Source organism: Borostomias antarcticus, assembly GCF_949987555.1.
Source record: "Borostomias antarcticus genome assembly, chromosome: 10".
NCBI lineage: Eukaryota > Metazoa > Chordata > Actinopteri > Stomiiformes > Stomiidae > Borostomias > Borostomias antarcticus.
Window position 1 is genome coordinate 11,498,767 of NC_140243.1, and position 21,563 is coordinate 11,520,329.

At 44.4% G+C, this 21,563-nt stretch overlaps 2 protein-coding genes across 3 annotated transcripts; both read left to right on the forward strand.

Annotated features, from left to right (window-relative positions):
- The first annotated feature begins 9,286 nt into the window (after positions 1-9,286).
- Positions 9,287-12,936, forward strand: LOC311314725 (uncharacterized protein). 2 transcript variants are annotated; one of them, XM_084445186.1, is made up of 5 exons: positions 9,287-9,434; positions 9,576-9,616; positions 11,700-11,774; positions 11,931-12,120; positions 12,355-12,936. In XM_084445186.1, the coding sequence occupies exons 1-5, from the start codon at positions 9,368-9,370 to the stop codon at positions 12,846-12,848; spliced, it is 867 nt and encodes a 288-aa protein (XP_084301312.1). In that variant the 5' UTR covers positions 9,287-9,367; the 3' UTR covers positions 12,849-12,936. The 2 variants fall into 2 exon arrangements, with proteins under 2 accessions (XP_084301312.1, XP_084301311.1); XM_084445185.1 differs by lacking the exons at positions 9,287-9,434; positions 9,576-9,616 and having other exon boundaries at positions 9,646-11,774; positions 11,964-12,120.
- A 3,957-nt stretch (positions 12,937-16,893) lies between these two features.
- Positions 16,894-19,036, forward strand: faslg (Fas ligand (TNF superfamily, member 6); the record flags this gene model as incomplete). Its single annotated transcript, XM_084444481.1, has 2 exons — positions 16,894-17,200; positions 18,603-19,036. 2 exons carry the CDS (start codon positions 16,894-16,896, stop codon positions 19,034-19,036), a joined length of 741 nt encoding a protein of 246 aa, XP_084300607.1.
- Between the last annotated feature and the right edge of the window lie 2,527 nt (positions 19,037-21,563).

Consider the following 21,563-nt stretch of genomic DNA (forward strand, 5'->3'; position numbering starts at 1 on the left):
GATGCTGCTCATAAAATAGGGCTTGGGAAAATGTAGTCCCAGACACGACCATCTTGTTTCTACACAGGTGTATCTATTTGTCTGATTGGCTCTACTGCATAGAATCCTATGCAATCAGAGAATAGATACACCTGTGTAGAAACAAGATGGTCGTGTCTGGGACTACATTTTCCCAAGCCCTATAGGTAGGGAGAGAAGCCACTCACTGACATTAACTGGAGGAAATATATTTTTTCTTTATGCCAATATGTTCTTTTATATTGATGTACTGCAGTGGTGCACGATGGGAGCTGAAATATCTGATGAAAATAGTTCTCTGTGTTCTCAGACACACCACATGGGGGAGTATTCCGCTTAGTTTGAAGAAGTTTAAAGAAGACCGATATCTCCATGTTGTAGACATGTTTCATAAAAATGCTTTAATAAACGCTCGATTTACTTTCTATTTACACAGCGTAGCCTACGTCGAGTTGTGACACATAAAATTAAAAAACGAACGAATGGTAGGCCTACTCAAGTTCCTAATTCAAGTCCTTAGATGGCGGACAATGGGTCATAGCCATGGATGTATCATGTATTAAGAGGGTCGTAGCTGGTTGGGTTACTATTCGCAGGATACACAAAAGATGTCACATAAAAATCTATTCTATTAATAGCCTACATCCATGATAAAAAAAAAAATAGACCAAAGACTTGGATGAACGTTCGAGTCACGTGACTAGGATTTCTCCTGCGTCATCGACATGACCCGAACAGAACCGACTGCGTTCCGAATCGCATACTACCCTACTATATAGTATGCCAAAACAGGATGTAGTATGTCCCACTACATAGTAGCCTATGCCACATGCAGTATGGCAAAAATACCAGGATATCCTACTACATCCGGTCGTATTTTGCAGTATGCAAGGCACATGGATGTATTGCAAGCCCCCAGGATTCGAAATCTAAAGTGAAGGCCTATTGAACCGCGCCATCTTGGCTAGATTTGTAGTCACTTGGCTATTTCCGGTGACTTTTGACTTGCGCAGTTGAGCTTCTCTGGCCGACGCGCGTCCACGCACGTTCCCGGCTCTCCCCGCTTTGATTTAGCAATGAAAACCGGCTTGCATATTAACCTGTTTTTGTCAAATATATCAATTGGAGAAATTATTTTTTGATCCTGGCATCTTAGTTTTAACAGGTTAAATATAATTGAACATGTTTTGTTTGCTAGTAGATGGTATTCATTCCGTTCGCGATAACGTTATTGCAGCCAGGCTAAATTCCTCCAGGGAGTCAGTGACAGGCGAGTTGAAGAGCTTCACTCCCCGCCAGCAGGAGCATTGGCCGCGGCTACCGCATCTCGGAAAACCCGCTGAGTTCATGGCTGCTATTTCACACTCGCCCTTGATCAATCCCAATACCGATCCATGGTAATAATGAATCAATCGTTCAGATCAGATCGGCAGTGCTGCATGCATGTTACAACATCATTGTTAGCTTTATTAACATAACCATAGCCTACATTTATCTCTCTAACGTTAGGCTATCCATCTTACACCAGTCGGCCATTCGATAGCTGGAAGCGGTCAACGCCAACGTTGACTGAAAACACCCAAACTCAGTGTATCGTTTCATCTTCATGCTACACATCAACTCCTTTACATTGTATGTGAATAAATTCCTGTTATTCTAAAAATATCCCATTTCTGTCCATTCCTGGAAAAGGCTAATAATTGCTGTCAAATGATCACTCCAGTTTATCACCGTATCCCACTACCATTTCAACTATGCACAGGAGGTTGTCTTGTGGTCATTTTCATTAAAAAATGATTAGCCTGATCAGTTTGTTGTATGTATTAAGCCCTTTTTGAGCGGTATGCTTGTATTAATAGCTTATAGCTTGCCATACTCACCAACCTTGGGACCTCAGAAATAGGGAGCATTTCCAAACCAAATTGCCAAATAACCAAATTTATTCACATACAATGTAAAGGAGTTGATGTGTAGCATGAAGATGAAACGATACACTGAGTTTGGGTGTTTTCAGTCAACGTTGGCGTTCACCGCTTCCATTTATCGAATGGCCGACTGGTGTAAGATGGATAGCCTAACGTTAGAGAGATAAATGTAGGCTATGGTTATGTTAATAAAGCTAACAATGATGTTGTAACATGCATGCAGCACTTCCGATCTGATCTGAACGATTGATTCATTGTTACCATGGATCGGTATTGGGATTGATCAAGGGCGAATGTGAAATAGCAGCCAGGAACTCAGCAGGTTATCCAAGATGCGGTAGCCGCGGCCAATGCTCCTGCTGGCGGGGAGTGAAGCTCTTCAACTCGCCGGTCACTGGCTCCCTGGAGGAATTTAGCCTGGCTGCAATAACGTTATCGCGAACGGAATGAATACCATCTACTAGCAAACAAAACATGTTCAATTATATTTAACCTGTTAAAACTAAGATGCCAGGATCAAAAAATAATTTCTCCAATTGATATATTTGACAAAAACAGGTTAATATGCAAGCCGGTTTTCATTGCTAAATCAAAGCGGGGAGAGCAGAGAGAGCCGGGAACGCGCGTCTACATTTCAGATAAATGTGAACTTTTTCGTGGACGCGCGTCGGCCAGAGAAGCTCAACTGCGCAAGTCAAAAGTCACCGGAAATAGTCAAATGACTACAAATTTTGCCAAGATGGCGCGGTTCAATAGGGCTTCATTGTTGATAGCGGCCAGTGAATGGAGTGGCTGTATCCAGTTTATATAATACATCCATGATGTATTGGCAAGGCAGCAGGCTTTTCTGGCTATTCTGACCCACAATCCTGTGCGCAGCGGAAATGTGCGTCACATGTGCGAGTCGTGACCATAGACATTATAAAGAACTATAGACTGGCTACTATACTTGTGCTGTAGAATTCCAATGGACTCACGTCCGACGTGGCAGCCAACTTGTGCAGGGCATCCCACTAGGCCTATATGATGTCAATGATCCCACAGATTCACTGTGTATATTTTAAATGGTAGATGTTAGATCATCTGGGAGAAAGTTACATTACATTACATTACAGTCATTCAGCAGACGCTTTTATCCAAAGCAACTAACAATAATTGCATTTAACGTAGGAAGAGCCAATGTACTAGGCTACTACTTGCCAGAACTCACAAGTGCATCTTCTCTCTAAAACAAATTGACTAAGAGCATAATCTAGTGCTGAAGGCAAAGTGCAAGAATAGCAATCTAAAGTACAGTGCAATATAATATAGTACAATAAAATACAATAAGTGCTTAGGCGGGAGGATTGTTGTAGTACTTCTTGAAGAGATGAGTTTTGAGCCTGCGACGAAAGATGGGCAGCGACTCTGCTGTCCTGACGTCAGTGGGCAGTTCATTCATCCACTGCGGGGCCAGGACAGAGAAGAGCCGTGACCGTGTCGATTGACCGCGTCCATTGACCGCAGGAGCCTCGGAGTGACAGGGCAACCAGTCGCCCTGAGGTAGCAGAGCGTAGCGGTCGGGAGGGGGTGTAGGGTTTGACCATGGCCTGGAGGTAGGAGGGGGCTGTTCCTTTCATTGCCCTGTAGGTTAGCGCCAGAGTTTTAAACTGGATGCGAGCCGCTACAGGGAGCCAGTGTAGGGAACGGAGGAGGGAAATTGTGTGGGAGAATTTGGGGTGGTGCTCTCATTCATGCACATGTATTCCATGCTCCTACTGACTTTCATACCTCTTCTCCCTAGTGCATACCTCCACCTGTGCAGTGTCTTTGTGTAATGGGAGAGTGTTCCAGGTCTAACGGAGTAGAATAACTGACTAAAAGTGGCTAAACTCTCCTTTTTCAGATGATCGGTTGTTTTACACTGGTACTCAGCAGTACCTGCGTTTAGTGGTACTGAGTGACCAGGAGAAGGAGGCTGCCCTCAAAGAGTGTCACAACAGCCAGGGCACCGGGAACCACAGTGGTGTCAGAGGGACCAGAGGGGTCATTGCTGGCTACTACTGGCTCATGATTAAGAGTGATGTAACTGACTGGGTAAGATATTATTGTACAGTATGTGTATTTTGTTGTTGCAGAACATGTGAATGCAAAACAGTGGTGCTACTATATAATGTATCTGTTCTTAGGTCAAATGTTGTCATCAGTGCCAATTGAATGATCCGCTGAAGACACAGGCACCAGTGTTGCACTCTATTAAGGTACATTGGATAGTGTGCAGTGTATTTCAAAAGCATCATCTTCTTATGGAACAGAACTTCAAGGAGGCCAAAAACGTCGAATCATCACTTTATTGAGCAAGCCTTTTACACAGGGTCAAATCTTCGGCATTACTACTTTCTCTTACGAGGCGGCCAGCTTATATCTTGGCTTCAGGCCAAATATCACATGACAAACAAATTTGCATACAAGGGATATAAACATGGTCATAAACGGTCAACTGATGTTCTGCCCCCCTCGGACATGGGGCTATTTTTAGGTTCTTCCTGTGTCCTCCAAGGATCACGTTACAACTGTAGGCTAACTGACTTCAAAGGTGAACTTTAGGTCACGCTGACTCAGAGACAAAGACAAAGGAATGCTTACTCAGGACAGGACATCTGTTGTAACTGACCTGTTAAACTATACTATACTAAACTTATAATAACACAGTTCTACCTAAAGTGTTTATTCATTCATTATTCTTAATAAAATGATTACTACATGAGAGTAATACAAATGTATTGATGTAATACAGTATGGTACAGTATAAAAATATACTATAAGTGCATGCTTAACATTGTCAGAGCAGTTGGAAATGTGGTTAAAGAAGTTAATAGGAGTATTTCCTTAGGTCAAAGAACCTTGGGAGGTTGTGGGCCTTGACCTCATTGCACCACTATGTGAGACAAAGTGGAAATGTGTACATCATGACCATGACCGACCTCTTCACTAAGTGGGTTTGTGCTGAGCCCCTCAAGAGCAAGTCAGCAGCGGAGGTGTCGGCAGCCCTTGTGGGCAAGATGTACTCCTACGGAGTTCTGACAATATTACTATCATATTGTCAGAACCACTAACCTTTTTGTTACTGAACCATCCACAGTTGAATGAGAAAATCTTTGAGTTCCTGAAAATCAAACATTCTGTGTCCAGTGCTCATCACCCCCAGACAAATGGGCAGGTAACTCAGTCTTATTTAATATATTTCTTACATGTGACATGTACCTTTTAGAAAAAAAAGATTTAAAAATGTTCCTGTAGGACAAACAAACCAATCAAAGTGTGGGTGTTGAGGAAGTACGTCAACGAGACACACAACGACTGGTACCTCCACTTAGCCGCGGTTGTATATGGCATCAACACAGCTGTGCAGGTGAGTGTTTACGGTATCTTCCAATAGACCATTTTAACAGCTCCACTACTTCTTTACTTCAGATGCCACCTAGACTGCTTCCCATAGATGAATAGCTCTGAGGGGGATTATCTAGACAGCAAGCAAGCTCAAAGCTAAGCGAACTAGCTGAATAGCAAGCATAGCCATATCAATGTAACTCATGGATGTGTTAAATCACAACTCATTTCCAGGCTAGAACAGACTTGGTCCATGTAAACATACGTCAATAGCCTATTTTGAAAGACTCAATACTCAAATCATGTTTGCTAGAGTCTTTTTACAGTCTTTACTTTTTACTTATGTTTGCTAGAGTCTCTTTCACATGTAGCACAAGCTGGGAGGGAGGGAGAAACAATGGAGGTAAAAAAACAACAATACATACAGTACATACATGCCTCATACATGCATACATACATGCCTCATACATACATGCCACATACATACATGCATACATGATACAGACATGATTGGACTGTTTGAAGTGAAACTTTTTTTTTTCAGATTGTATTTTCATTTAATGTAAAAACAGCTTTTGACTATTCAAGAGAGAAGACGATCCTTTTATGTCTGTCTGAGTGTCCCACTATCCTGACTGACTGTACTGTGTAGTGTTTTTCCTGACGGGCATGTAATGCTAGTCAATATTTTAAACCAGAACCTTCGTTTACAGGCATCCACAAGGCATTCGCCTTATTTCTTGATGTTTCAACGGCAGCCACGCTTACCTGAGGTCATGAATGCTTGTCCTATGGAGGACACCTTTGAGGTCAGAGATCCAGAGGAGGACATTGACTCGAGAGTGTTGGCAATGAAGGTGTTGAATGAGCAGGTCAGTGCTGCCCTGTCAAAACACTATGAACATTGGGTGCCATAATAATGCAATTTAACAATATTACTGTAGGCCTACATCAAATCACATCATGTAACTGAGGTAAACAAGTTTCATTGCAATTCAGCGTCATTACATTACGTGTGTATTACAGAGCGACATGCCAGCCATCCGGAAATGGTGGTGTGTGCAGCTTATGGAGAGGCACTCCATTGAAGGGTAGGATAACCTTTAAACAAATTAACAAAGTGAACCTATCTTACAATGAAACTAAAGCACAATACTTTTATTCAAAAGGCGTCAACGATTTGCCTTCTGGAGCGAGGAGGCGAAGGACTGAGGGGAGACTTGAGCTTCTTCTTAGGCTGCCACACAGACGGGAGGTATGGCAAACACTCATCTAAAAGTCATCCAGCATTTTGTCACTGCATGTATTCTGACCGATGACTGTGTTTCAAAGTAAAAAAAAAAAAGAAAGTCTGCTTTGTCAGTTCGCTATATATACAAGACATACAGAGAATTAAAATTGCGTTTCTCTCACATCCGTGGTGCAGTTACAGTATGATACTTGCATACAGACACATACACGACATAGGTGTGTATACACACAACATAAATCTAAAAGTGGGAGTGCAAAGAATGTATAGGATATATATAGTACAAATGAATAAATGCAGTGTAACGATGACTGTGTGTTTGTAGTCATTCATACATACATACGCACATACATACCATACTGTCTCTCTATTCCATCCCTCTCTCCATCTTTTCCGGATGGAGGAAGCAGAGAAGCAGAGGGCCTTGCGACTCCTGGGTATTGGAGATAAGGACGACGACGACGACGACGACAACAACAACGACGAGAGAGATGACGAGGCTGCTAAAGAGCCTTTTTTATTTACGTTTGACACGATGGAGGACATGGAGGTTTTCCTTGGCGAGTGTTGGGACAGGCAAGACCTTAAAGTCAGTACTCGCTGCTTGATTGATTGTTGATGTTGATCTACTCTATCACCTTTTAATAAAGATTCATTTTATATTTTCCAAGTCTGACTGCCTGTTTTTTTGTGGTCCAAGGGGGATCTGGGGGACAGGAGGAGTTACTCCTGCCCCACTCTAGTGACAATTGATCACTGAATTAATTATCAATTGTAAATGTTAAAAGGAAAAAAGTTTTTTTGTTCAGATCTTTCTATAAAACTCAAGCTTGTGTCATGCAATTTTGTTCAATGTAATTTGTTTGGGTTAGGCCGTGTGGAAGGTTGTTGTAGGCTTGAGAGCAATTTGTCCTGTTCAAAGCTGAGTTTCCTGGACTCGCAGCTGTAAGAGGCCTGCAAGAGTGTACGGTAGGTTACTCCAGGTGACTGAACAGGGCTAAAGCTGGCCTTCGAACAGGTTAGAGGGTCCGTTCTGAATTAGGAGAAATAAACCCTCTTTCAGAGAACAATTGTCTAAGATATGGATTAGGAACCGTTTTGACATTCGTGTCTGAAGTTAAGTGATTAATTGCAAAGATGGTAGTGGTTATGTAAATAATTGTAATTATTTGTTCTGATGATAATCAGAAAGATGAGCCACACTGGTACATTATAAACAGTCGTTTGCAGCATAAAGTCTTTAATGTGATCTAGTCTACACAATAGGGTCAGAGGTACCTGGCCGGGTAATGATATGTGTAAATCATTACAACCGCATACCAAATGCCTTTGCACCTAATACAGGAGGTGGTATCACACTTCTGATTTTGACCTGACCATAATGTTTTTTTGTTGTTGTTGTTACCATGTCTTAGAGGACACTCACTAAGTGGAGAGAACTGTTTTTCTGTAGCACCCTGTCCCATCATCTACAATACCTACACTCCCTACTCAGGGTCAGAGATATCCTCGTGGAGAGGATAGGACAGTCTTGGCCTCCAAGATTTAAAGGTCTCACTTGTTCATCAAGCTTGCTAGTTTCTTCAGTCCATCTTGAAATAAAGGATGTCCCACAAGCTCTGAGGCAGTTGTGTGAAACAGCAGGCAAAACAATACTGTGGTATTATTCAATTTATTTACAAAACCTTCTCATTTAACCTTCCTGATACAAGATATCCCGTTCTTTTGGTGATGCATAAGAGTAGGCCTAGCCCAGCAAGCACGGACGAGCCCGATTGGGGCCAACTGAAGTCATATCATGACTAGTCAGATCTGGATCAGAATATCACCATATTATAACTACAGTGGAAACCCGGACGAGCCCGATTGGGACCAATTCAAGTCATACCATGACTAGTCATATCTAGACCAGAATATCACCCTATTTCAATAACAATGGAAACCGCTTATACTGTATATCACGGTTACAGTGATCAACCGCTTATATGGATCAAAAAGCTTGGGCCAAAATCATTAGCCAGTAGTACAAATGCTGTTTAAATTATTTGCTTATAATAATCAAGTAGCCTAATCTGCTAGTGTTCATTTTGGGTCTTTTCCTACATGGCAAATATGAAGAAAAAACGCTGATCCACGGGGAACAACAGGGTTGATATGTATACAGTAGCTATCAAATGTAGGCCTATATCAATTATAATCACCCAAAATCGATGTAAATATTACTCGACGTGTCCTACAGCATCAATGTACTGTAGCCTATATAGAATGTTCACCTTAGCCTCCCAGCAAGCCAAATCGACGTCTTTCAGAGAAGCCAGAACACGTGTGGATTAGGGGATTTTATGACGTATTTTCAGGACATCATAACGACTTCTAATGACCTAGAAAAAACGTCCAGTTCAGGTCATTAAAAAGTTGTTACGATGACTTCATCATGACGTCATTTGGCTTGCTCATAATAAACAAATACATTCCCTGGAGTGGGTGAAATATATAATTAAAACGTGCAGATATTTGATTTTTTTTCTTTTCTCTTTCATTATTTATGCAAAGGCTAATGATCAGCTAATAAATACCATTAAAAACGTGAAGCCAAATATTTGAAATCTTCGCCAAGGAATCGCGCTACCAAGCAACGCGTTGTGTTAAATCCAGGTTGTTTGTATTGATGTACTTGCCGTACCTAGTCAGCGCACGCGCACTGCAAATCGGGTAGCGCTGCAGATCGGGTAGCGACTTTCTCCCTGAGGATCTAGCGTCCACCATTCTAGCATCAACCTTCCCACAGGTGATTCTAGCAGAAGAGATGGCAAGGAATGAGGAGAAACAACAGGGAAGATTGAACAGACTGTGGCTTCAGAAGGAAAGAGAGGGCGAGTCAATTTACCTACATTCTAGCGAGCCTGCATGGAGCAAGGCGAGCTTGCCAGCTAGATATGTCGCAGATTTGAGTGTATGTATGCCCACTTTGTTTTCCTGCTCTCATAACCAAACTTTGTAATGTTTTTGGACAGAGGGGCGCATCAAAGATATCCTCCAGCATAGACCCAAACTTGTAAGTTTTCCTTGCTTGCAACAGTAAACTATATTTACTATCTATCTACATATAGACTATCCTCTTAACAACATCAACGTATGGGTAGGCGGTACAGAAGTAGGCTAGTCCCAATAACAAGTCCATGTACTGTATCAGTGTAATTACTCACAAACCAAAAACATTAATTTGGCCGTGAATTTGTTTGGTTATTGCAAAGACGTTGAACTAGTTGTACATGTTGATAAGTTAGGAAAATCTTTTCAAAATTCGTCTAATAACTGAAGAATAACAATGTATTAAAGCTGCAGTAACTTCTGCACTATACGACAAAGAGGGAAAATTCCACGTGGAAGGTTAAATTCAGTCTCACCATTTGGTTTGGATAGCTTCTACCAGTAAGGCCATAAGAATGGCCGATGTTGTTGATTGGATCTCAACATGCACACCATTTGAACCAGGTGTGGCCATACTTCTAAGCTTCTTCTTCTTTTTTCATTCTCTGGTGTAGACCCGACACCAAATTCTAATAGGCTCATTTTTTAGCTGCGACCAACAGCTCTGTTGCTCGCTCGGTTGGTCAGTCCACAAAAATGTCCACAAAAGTGCAATGCTGCTGTTGTTCACTGGACCATGGGTTGAAAATGGATTGAAAGTGCTTGTAGCCTAGGCCTACTCTATAGCCTCGTGATACCAGACTTTGGAGATCTCCGCCTCCGAAAGTCTGGAGACAACTCCATTGAAAGTCATTGCTAGAACGGCGCCGAAAATCGATGCTACCAATCAGAGCCACTGCCTACATCTCCAATAGGGTGAAGGACCCGCCTTAACAGAAATTATGTCCTCCAAATAAACTGAAGTTGATGATCAAAACAAAACATTCACCGCTCCATTATGCCGGGCTCACACTACAGGATATTTAAAATCCTAACCAATTTCAAAATCGGGTTACATCACGCACATAAGGAGAATCTTAATAGACATTCTTCTTGCGCATCTCAAACAAGCACACACAGCAAGATTTGAAAATAACAGCTCAGCACACACTACAGGATTTTATCGTGCCCGAGGGAGCAACGAACCACTGGTCTCGCCGTCTCACTTGTAAAGTCGGGACGTAATCATCTTAAATATCAAACATGTTTGATATTATCGGGGCCGCCCCGATGGGTCTGCGAGCCAATCGGGAGGTATAAGAATTGATCTGTAAACCCCTCACATTACAAGATAATCTGGGCCGATCATTGGCCCCGACCAACGTTCCATACCAGATTTCTCCTCCGATTGTCAGGAGGGGTGAATCGGGGATAAATCGGCCCAAAAATCCTGTAGTCTGAGCCCGGCATTAGGAAGGCCCGCCCTTAAGACTTTGAATTGGTTTGGCAAAGGAGATTTTCTCAAATTGTTTCCACCACACACTTTTAGCAACAAAATCTGGATGAATGTCTTCAGTCTCTAGTTGAGCGCAGCGTTTAGAGACTGACTTGTGAGTCTATAATTCATGTGGCAGAGCCAAACAGCAGTCTACGAAGACTCGGTTTTCACAGAGGAGCTCAATCACATCACTCTCTATTTATCATAGCAATATAGCAATATTTATTGAGTGTTTCAAATCTCATGAAAATCTTACATACTGCAGCTTTGAGAATTGCAACTGCACTAGAAATGTTGACAACTGTGTTCTCAATTATTTATATGATGAAAACCATACTTGCCATTTAAAGGGGCACCGTGACACTTGTTACAGTTGATATTATTTGGATTAAATGCTTTAATTCTGTGTGTAGGCCTGTTTCCCTACATAGAAGATGGAATCACAGAAAACTTTAAAGGGCAAACACGTCCAGTGACGTCATTGGATGTTGTGGCAACCCAGGGCAAGTATGGAAAAACTCGCACACCACAAAAACGCTTTTTTGGGGTGCGACGGCCCCAGGCTGCCACCAGGTTCGCCCCTCCGCTATTCCATCTTCTGTGTAGGGAAACGGCTACACTTACAGTGATTTAAAAAGGCACACACAGAATTTAAGCATTTAATCCAAATAATATCAACTGAAACTAGCGTGACTACTGTTAACCTACTGTAATAATGTGTTTCTCACAGTCAACACTTAATTCTGCCTCTGCTGTGAAAAAGTGGATCCCAAGCATCAAGAATGAGATAGAGTATTATCTGCAGGTAGGTGCTGACAAGAAGATGTCCTCTTCACTTTTTTTTTTGACAGGTGGTTTCTTAAAAATTTGTTGTAAAAATCACCACTCCAATCGACTGTTATGGTGGATTACAAATGTGATTTATGACACAGGATGTGTGTCTCCGGTCTAACCTTCTCAGCAGTCTCAGCTGTCGCACTATCCCGACAGGAAGATAGCAGAGTTTCAGCTGTGCATCAAGGGGCTAGAGACCGAGTACAAACACTTCCTCTGCAAACTGCGAGCCCTCGATCCGTCCTGTAAGCACCGTCCCTGGACCCCCCGAGCTTACACCAAGAGGAGGGCAGACCCTCGGGACTCCGCCAGCTACAGTGAGTCTACTAGGGGGTTGACTCTATTGTGCCACTCATTACTGTCAGCATATTCTGGCATGATAATACAATCACAGGAACACACTGTGTAACCAACACTAAGCGTCTAGTGTTCAGCTATGTTGGCTGTAAGTTTCTGTTTCTGTGTCTAGCCCATGTTGTTTATGAGGGCTGTTGTAAGCAGTTTCACACCAGGGGGATTTCTCAGAAAATCTGTCTAATTCTCACCCATAGCAAAGAAACCACGGGTGGCGTCACGTGACCTGAGCGGTCCGCTGACGGAAGCACAGAGTGAAAGGACAGGTGGCGGCAGCAGCGCAGCCTGCGAGAGACGGGAAAGCCCGAGGCGAGCAGAGTCTCGTCATAATGCCGCCCCCGACCTCGCCAATCACAGCCCTGCAGATCAGGACCAGCCCCTGGCATTTGACCAGACCCGGCTGGCCGTGGCTCTGGCCGGGTCTCGGGGACCGGCGCAGCCTGGCTCCTCTCGCACGCAGAGCCTGGCTAGGGTGCTGCTGTCTGGCCTGCCCAACCTGCACAGCTCCCCGCTGGGCCAGGCTGTCGCAGCTCAGGCCAGAGACGCCGCATCCACACGGGGGAGAAGGAAGGAGGAGGACGTGACACACTCACACGCAGGGGTGGAGAGGTCAGGGACGACCCAGGAGACCGCCGCCCACGTCCTGGGCCTGGGCTGCTACTCGTCCTCAGACCAGGAATCGGACGCATGACGAATAGGAGAACGATTTAAAAAAATATATATATATTATTTAATATTTAATTAATAATTTTTATTTATGATACAGCTACTGTGTTTCTCAGGTGATTTGTGTAAATATACAATAAACAGCTTTTGCTAAAAGAGACCCTCTCTGTTATAGGCTTTATTCAGTGGCGTAAGGATTTTGTTGGTTTTTAACAAGAGACCAGACCCCACAATACCGAAAAAGAGGTCTGGTCGCCATATTTTCGATAGTGTCTTTGGGTTCTTCGGGTTATCCCTACTTAGCGTGCAGAATTCAGAATGGCAGAGTTTCTGACGGGTCCAGGCCCATCACTCTAGCTGTGTGATGTGAAGTGGGACTAGTGGAACAGATGATGCCGTGTAGTTGTAGAGACCAGGTGATCAGGACTCCTTCTGAATGACATGCCTGTCATGGATGGTTGAGATATTAGCTGTTAACTCTCAGGCTGTGGAACTGCCTGTTGTCTCAGTGGCGTTCTGAATCAGTCATCACCACCACAGTTGTGCAGTTATGCAACAGATCTGGCTTGGAGGAGCAGACCTGCTGAATCAGTCACCCACAGACAGACCCCAAACCCCCCCCCCCCCCCCCCCCACACCCATATCTGTGGGGATCGCTCTCAGCGCGACACTTCTGGGAAGCAGAGGCACATCAGAGCAGTGATGACGACGTGGCGTTTTTGACCAGGGTGACACCTGAGGTCGACTGATACCGCGCGCTGCTCTTATAGCGAAACCGCCACCATTCTGCAGTGGTGCACCAAGCTTAGTCTGCCTCATCTGGAAACTGGCTTCCCTACCTGCTGACTTGGCAGAATGGAAACTTCTAGAACCACGAGTCAGTCAGAGAGTTGGAGACAGTGAGAGAGGAATATGGAGTTAGTGAGATGCAGATAGAGAGAGGGCTTTACATTTACACAACAGCTCTTCTAATACTAAAGGGTAGGTAGGATGAGAGATCGCACCACTGGAAACTATTCTTTGAGTGCAGGGTCGAGGAGTGTGTGTGTTCCTTACTGTGAGAACTAGGAGAGGGAGTTTTGGCAGGGTTGGGGGAGGGGGGGGGTCACACCACACATACTCTTATCCCCTGAGTTCTCACACAAGCATCATGAAAGCAGACGCCAACCTGCGTATCTTTTTCATGTGGCGCTCCATCTTCCTACTGAGATGTTTGTGCGCGCTTCTGTGTGTGCTTCTGAAACTTGACTGGAACTGCTGCATCACTGTTTACAAACACGCTCTTGATGTCTCGTGAAGCGTTACTGGCTGCGTGTGGATGACATGCCGATGTCCCATTTAACAGCAACCTAGGAGGATATATTGGGTGATAGATAATATATGGACTAAAGTATTGGGACACCTACACATTACACCTGCAGGAGCTTTTATGACACCCCATTCTAAATTCATAGGAATTAATATGGTCCCCCTTGCTATAACAGCTTCCACTCTTCTGGGAAGGCTTTCGATTTTTGAGTGTGTCTGGGAATTTTTGCCCATTCATCCAGAAGAGCATTTGTGAGGTCAGACTCTGATGTTGGATGAGAGGGCCTTAGGCCAACCCTAGAAAAACAACCCCAGACCATTATCCCTCCTCCCCCAAACTTTAAAGTTAGCACAATGCAGTCAAGCAGGTAACGTTCTCCTGGCATTCGCCCAACCCAGACTCGTCCATCAGACTGCCAGATAGAGAAGCGTGAATCATCACTCCACAGAACACGTTTCCACTGCTCGAGTCCAGTGGCGGTGTGCTTTACACCACTCCATCTGACACTTGGCATTGCGCATGGTGTTAGTTCCAATGAAGGGAAATGTTAATGCTTCAGCTTACAGTACCAAGACATTTCGGACAATTCTATGCTTCCAACTTTGCGGGAACAGTTTGAGGAAGACCCTTTTCTGTTCCAGCATGACTGTGCCCCAGTGCCCAAAGCAAGGTCCATTAAGGCATGGTTGGGTGAGGTTGGTGTGGAAGAACTTGACTGGCCCGCAAAGAGCCCTGACCTCAACCCCATCCAACACCTTTGGGATTAACTAGAATGGAGATTGTGAGCTAGGCCCTCTCGTCCAACATCAGTATCTGACCTCACAAATGCTCTTCTGGATGAATGGGCAAAAATTCCCACAGACACACTCCAAAATCTTTCCACTCCAAAAACCTTCCCAGAAGAGTGGAAGCTGTTATAGCTGCAAAGGTGGGACCAACTCCATATTAATGCATATGAATTTAGAATGGGGATGTCATAAAAGCTCCTATAGGTGTAATGTGTAGGATTACCAATAATTTTGTCCATATAGCGTATGTACTATAATAATCCCAATTGGAGGAAATTTGGGCATTTCAGCAGTGGGAAATTACAGCATATGTTGGAATACAGAGTAAACATAGTAGCGAATATACATAATAGAGAACAACGAATATATTCAAACATACATACAGACTGTATATGTATAATATTCATATACATACATGCATGCATGCACACCTCCACAACACTCAGGAACACTCAGGCAGTTTTATAGAGTCTGATGGACGCTGGCACAAAGGAACACCTAAACCACTGTGTTGCACCTGGGTGGGAGGAGCCTGTGGGTGGGAGGAGCCTGTGGCTGATGGTGCTCCCCATCTGCCACAGCTCGTCATAGAGAGGATTGGAGGGGTTGTCCAGAATAGACTGGACTTCAAACTTCAGTTTGTCCCTCATCCTCCTCTCCACCACAGCCTTCAGGCCGTCCAGTTGTTGCCCCACAACAGAGCCGGCCCTCCTCACCAGCTAGTTCAGCTTGTTTGTCTCCCCAGACCTGGTGTTGCCTCCACAGCAGACGACGGCAAAGAACAGTGCTGGCTACAACAGACTGGCAGAACATCGACAGCAGCCTGTTACACACATCAAAGGACCTGAGCCTCCTAAAGAAGAACAGGGGCAAGGGGGGAGGGGGGGGGGGCTACAGAACCACGCCTACCCCTTTCCCGCTCAGGAGGCCATTGAAGTCAGCCTTTCCGCTTGGTGGGCTGAGCGTGATCTGTGTGAAAGTTCCATTCAGGAGGTCAAACCTAAAGTGGCAGTCAACAGTTTGGGTGTATACTGATGAGTTGTACCTGTCTCTTTTCTTGAAGGGTAATGAGGTTGCTTACAGTTTTTGTGAGAGGAATTAGCCTTGTCTGAGGTGGAGTGCAAGCTGATTCCACAGGAGCCACCAACAGGGTCAGAGGTGGGGATGAGTGTACTGTCGGTGAGTTCTACTCTAGCAGTAACAGAATACTGTGGGTTCTTCAGCCCACACCAGAAGGGTAGGGGCTGCTGGCTCCACGCAGATTGCCAGGCAATGCAGGCTGCCTATTTGAGTAATCTCAAAATTTACATTAGAAAAAAGCATAGAATTGGTCGTCAGGTAGTCTCTTAAGTACACACACTTTCCTTATGACAGCAAATTTCTGTGACCTGCACTTGATCAGTGACAGCTTTTCTGAGAATATATTTCTAGGTTACTCTCTATGAAACCGGAACAAGACCTTGCTGGTGGTTAGCATGGTGGGGTCCCCATTAAACTACCCCGACATTCTTCCTCTGTGACTCTGTCCTCTGGAAAGACCACACCAAAAGAAAGAAAGAAAAAAAAGTAAATGAGAGAGATCGGTGTCACTGAAACCAGATGAACAGTATTGATGTCCGCACAATTTGTGCTAACCTGCAGGAGCCCTTATCCTATAAGTTCATCCTTCTCCATGTCTTCTAGCACACATTGGTCCATACACACAGACATGAGGAGACCTCCAGTTGGAAAAATAATGTGACAGAAGGATGGAGGAAGTCAGAGAAGAGAGGATGAGGTGAAGGACATGATGGAAGGAGTGAAAGAACCTCTCACAGGACATGCATGTGTGGGAGTGGAAGTTGTGGCTTCTGAACCGCTTTGACGACAGAGGGCTTTTTAAGGCAGGGGTGCTCGCACAGAAACACACCTCCTGTGCACAGAGGCGACACACACTTCATTCTCACACACACACTCTCTCTGAGACCTGTTCCATGAGTGCCAGACAGAGTTATCCACACCCCCAGGCTTTCATGGTGGACAGCGGTGGAGGTGAGCAGCCCCCTCCAGGCCTGGTCCCCTGCTGGATACAGCCCCCTGCCCAGGAGAGGGGGAGGAGTGGGGGGAAGGGCAGGGGCTGCTCGGGGACTGCCTGCTATGGTCTGGCTCTAGCGCTGCTGTTTGTCCTGCTGCTGGTGTTAGCTGCTCTGGGGCTCGGAGCATACCAGATCCTCAGACTACAGGAAGAACTCACTGTGCTGCGACAGGTGAGCAGACAGCCGGGAACGGGGGGGTGGATGGGTGGATACGAGAGGTTAGAAGAACACAACAGGATCATATACAACTTTATTGTTTAGCGAGGCTGAAAACTTGAGATGCAGGTGAGGGTTTTGATGCATACTGTAGAGGAGAGATCTAGAGACGAGTTTAGGCATGGAATGCATTTGAGATTCAAATCACACTGGGGGTGTTTGGAATCATTTTTATTTTACTACTTAAGATGTATCAGTTTACTGCTGTGCAGAACCGCATCATTGTTGCAAGAATTAAGCTTATTATTGAAACGTATTATGAAACTATTATTCAAGATTGCTTTCACTGATCCATCTGGCCACTGGAAAAGGAGTAGGAGAGAGGTGTGATAGGTGTGAGGAGGGGGCAGTGGGTGGTTAAAGGTTGTTTGGAAATGATGTAAAAATAGGCTAAAATTTCAATGATGAGTTATGTTTTCTGTGTGTCTACATCTCACACTTGACTTGAGCCGTGACATTTCAACATCAGAGCAGCACAGAGAGGATTTTCATCACAGTTGTGGTCACTTGTCACCACAGGATATCCTTTGCTCATTCTCAAGAAAAAACTGACGCTGTAGGATATAAGCGCTAAGCGCATCTCGATGCATCTCCATGTCAGCCCTCCTCCCTCCCATCCCCACCACAGTGTTAAAGTACTGTGTCATAGGCTGCCACTAAACCTGTTGGCGCGTGCATTTTTTGTTTAATCAAGCATTGAGATATCTTGACAGGAAACTGGCAAACATGAAGCGGGTCCCACATCTCTGAAACAAATTGGTGAGTCCTCTCTCTGCACCAGTGATGTAATGTTGATGATGGAGCTTGCATCTAGCTTACTGTATACTACTGTTTAATTTATTTCAGGTCTCCCAGAAATAGGGCCAGACAAAGCAGAGGCAAGCACTGCAGTACCAGAAGAAAGACCTGCGGCACATGTTATAGGTAAGAAGCAGGTGGAGAGATATTGTATACTCTCTCTTCCCCTTCCTTTCCTCCCCTCTCATCTTCTCATCTTCTCCTCTCTCCTCCCCTCCCCTCCCCTCCCCTCCCCTCCCCTCCCCTCCCCTCCCCTCTCCTCTCATCCCCTCCCCTTCCCTTCCCTTCCCTCTCCTCTCCTCTCCTCTCCTCTCCTCTCCTCTCCTCTCCTCTCCTCTCCTCTCCTCTCCTCTCCTCTCCTCTCCTCTCCTCTCCTCTCCTCCCCTCTCTGCTTCTCATCTTTCCTCTTCATCACCCTTCAGTACCTCTCCTCTCCTGTCTCTCCTCTCCTCTGTCTCTCCTCTCCTGTCTCTCCTCTCCTCTGTCTCTCCTCTTCTGTCCTCTCCTGTCTCTCCTCTTCTGTCCTCTTCTGTGAAACTATTCTGTCCTCTCCTCGCTCTCCTCACATCCTCTGCCCCCTCTCTGTTCCGAAGGAGGGTTTGAAAAGGACAAATCCCAGAAGACCCTGCGCTGGGACCCCAAGACAGGTCGAGCCTTCACAGCAGGGGGAGTGGTTTACCAGGACGGGGGTCTGCAGGTCAACCACACTGGACTCTACCAAGTCTACTCTCGGGTGGAGTTCTCGCACAAGGACTGCGGCTCCACAGATGCAGTGGTCCACTCCGTGTTTTTGAGGAGACCAGGACATCCACTGGATCTCGTTCTGATGGAAGGCAACTGGGAGGGGTACTGCAGCTCAGACCAGGGGAGGGACAGGTCCCGGAGAGGCCGTGTTCGGACCTTTGAGAGTAGCCTGAGCTCCGGCCTGCAGCTGCAGAAGCATGACAGGGTCTATGTGAATGTGACCCAACCCGGCATGCTTAGTCATCACCACCATGCCAACTTCTTTGGTCTTTACAAGATCTAAAGAGTCAGATATGGGGGCACAAAATACACAGGCATTTATTTATTTGTGAAACTGGCCAGGGCTCTAGACTAACACTCCATTGGTGGCACTTTTTCAGCTAGCATGATTTAGTGGCACCGAAATTTTGCCGCAGTGCCTTTGCTGCTGTACAAAAGGCTGATCTCGTCGAGCTAAATGAGCTTTTTTATGCCGAACCTTCTGTATCAGAGATTTGTGTGGATTTGCCTTAAAATTAAAATGCATCAATTGCTTATAAGCAGATATGGTGAAACTATTCTGAATACACATTACTTGACTTTTCTTATTTTTTTTGCTGACAAGAGACACCAACATTAGAAAAAGTGAAACATTGCCTTTGATGCCCACCTCTGGGACAGGACCCACCGATGTTTGCGGCCTCCTCCTACACCCTCCTCCACATGGCTGCCCGGGTCGTACCGACCACCGCCAAAAGAGAATCGAACAAGCCTATCCATGAGCGGATATACCCGTTTCAGTTCTAGCCACGGACTCCCCATCCCTGCCACCATTCATTGTCTATGGGGGGACTTTGGAGACCCCTAGCTCGGCCTCCAGGATGGGTCAGAGACATGGGGTCTTACCCGGGGGGGCTGCCCTTCCCAGGCCCCTTCCAGTGTTTTTGTTTTGTATCTGTTATCTTATTTGATTCTTATTTATTGTGTGTTGTACTAAAAAAAATAATTAAGAACTAGCCTACTCCATGCTTTGAGGGGATGCATGAAACCTAATGTGCTAAGACAGGAGCCAGCATACTGTAGGTGGCCTGTATTCTGATGTTGATGAGACTAATGCAACTCTGAATGTATTTTCATTGTAAGACTATTTATTGCTGAAGAGGGTTAATTAATAAATGTGCAAATACATTATTCTAATAAAAATATTCAGTTACAATAAAGCATTCTGATTTCATTTGGTCTTTCTCAGAGGAATGTGAAAAAGTGCTCTCCTCTTATTCTGTCAACCACATTCAGTCAACCACAGGCTATGAAACCCAAAGTTGATGATTGATTTGGATGAGTTTGTAGAATAGCAAGCTAAAAGGAACTATGTGCAATCGATAGAAAGTCTGATTGAAATAGCAACATCTCTTTCAAAAGTCTTGTTAAAGAAAACAGCCTCATTTGCACAGTTAAGGTGTTGCATTGTTGACGTGTTAACCCCTTATTTTGCACATCTTCACCTTGCACTGCACAGAGAGGGGTGGAGTGTGTGAAGACACCCTGGAGTGTGTGGTACAGATGGGGGGCTGAGGCGGCCTCGGTGTGCTGCAGGAAGACCTCAGAGAAGGTACAGCGTGTTCCTCTGAAGCTGCTCTTCCTTCCTGTTTAAATGTCAAGAGGGCAGCGCAAGAGGGGGGGAGGGAAGGTGGTCTGTCTCTTTCTGTCTGTCTGTCTCTGTCTGTCTGTCTGTCTGTCTGTCTGTCTCTGTCTGTCTGTCTCTTTCTGTCAAACTGACACAGGTTTTCACACATTTTTACCCATTTAAGCATACCTGTATGACAAAAGGCAGCATGCTGAGATGTTATAAGGTAATCATCGTCTGTGTCTGTCTGTCTGTCTGTCTGTCTGTCTGACCGTCTCCTTCTGTCTGTCTGTCTTTCTGTCTTATACTGTATATATTTTCACCCATTCAGGCATTGGAGAAAAGGCAACATAATGCGATGATGATCAGCAGCAGAAACTCATGAATTTTCTGAGCTGAGTAGGTTTCCTAAAGTGGGTCGAACATGGAGGATGTCTCATATGGGTGACATACTGATCTATGAGAGAAGCTGACTGCTGTGGTTTCTGGTCAAATGATGACAGCTAACTGTGGGTTGCAACTTAGTCCTTCACTGGCCCTCCTGATTATAATTATAGTTATATCATTTTTAATATATTTTCTATTTACTTATATACTGTAAATATGTATATACATATATTTCTTTATTACATAGTAATAGTACTATAAATAGTACTATACATAGTGGTATTACTATACATAGTAATAGTCATTATGTTAATTATAATTACATATATATATATATATATATATATATATATATATATATATATATGACCGGCATCACCTACTTTCAGCTATATACAGTACTTCCACTTCGTCAGTTCTGAGGGCAGCAATCTCTCAAAACAGAAGAGAGGCGTCAACTCAGTAGAACTAAGTTCCAGTTTCCAATACTTATGTCTTTGCTGCCCTCTTTCAGGCATGCAGTGAACTGCAGGTGTTAAGGCATGAACTTGTTTTCCATTCATTTTATGGACAGTCACAAGCATGTTATATGTGACAAGATAAATAGTTGTATAGGTAATGCTTTATTTCACGTTATGAGGGGTTTTAGAAAAAATCCTGAAATGATATCACCTGAGAATCACATAATACCACTTTGGTTTCTTTGAGATTCATTGAAGCCCCACCTTATATTCAAGATTCAAGATTTCTTTAATTGTCACATGTAACATATGTGTAAAGTCACAATGAAATGTTTCTGCTGACTCCAACATGATGC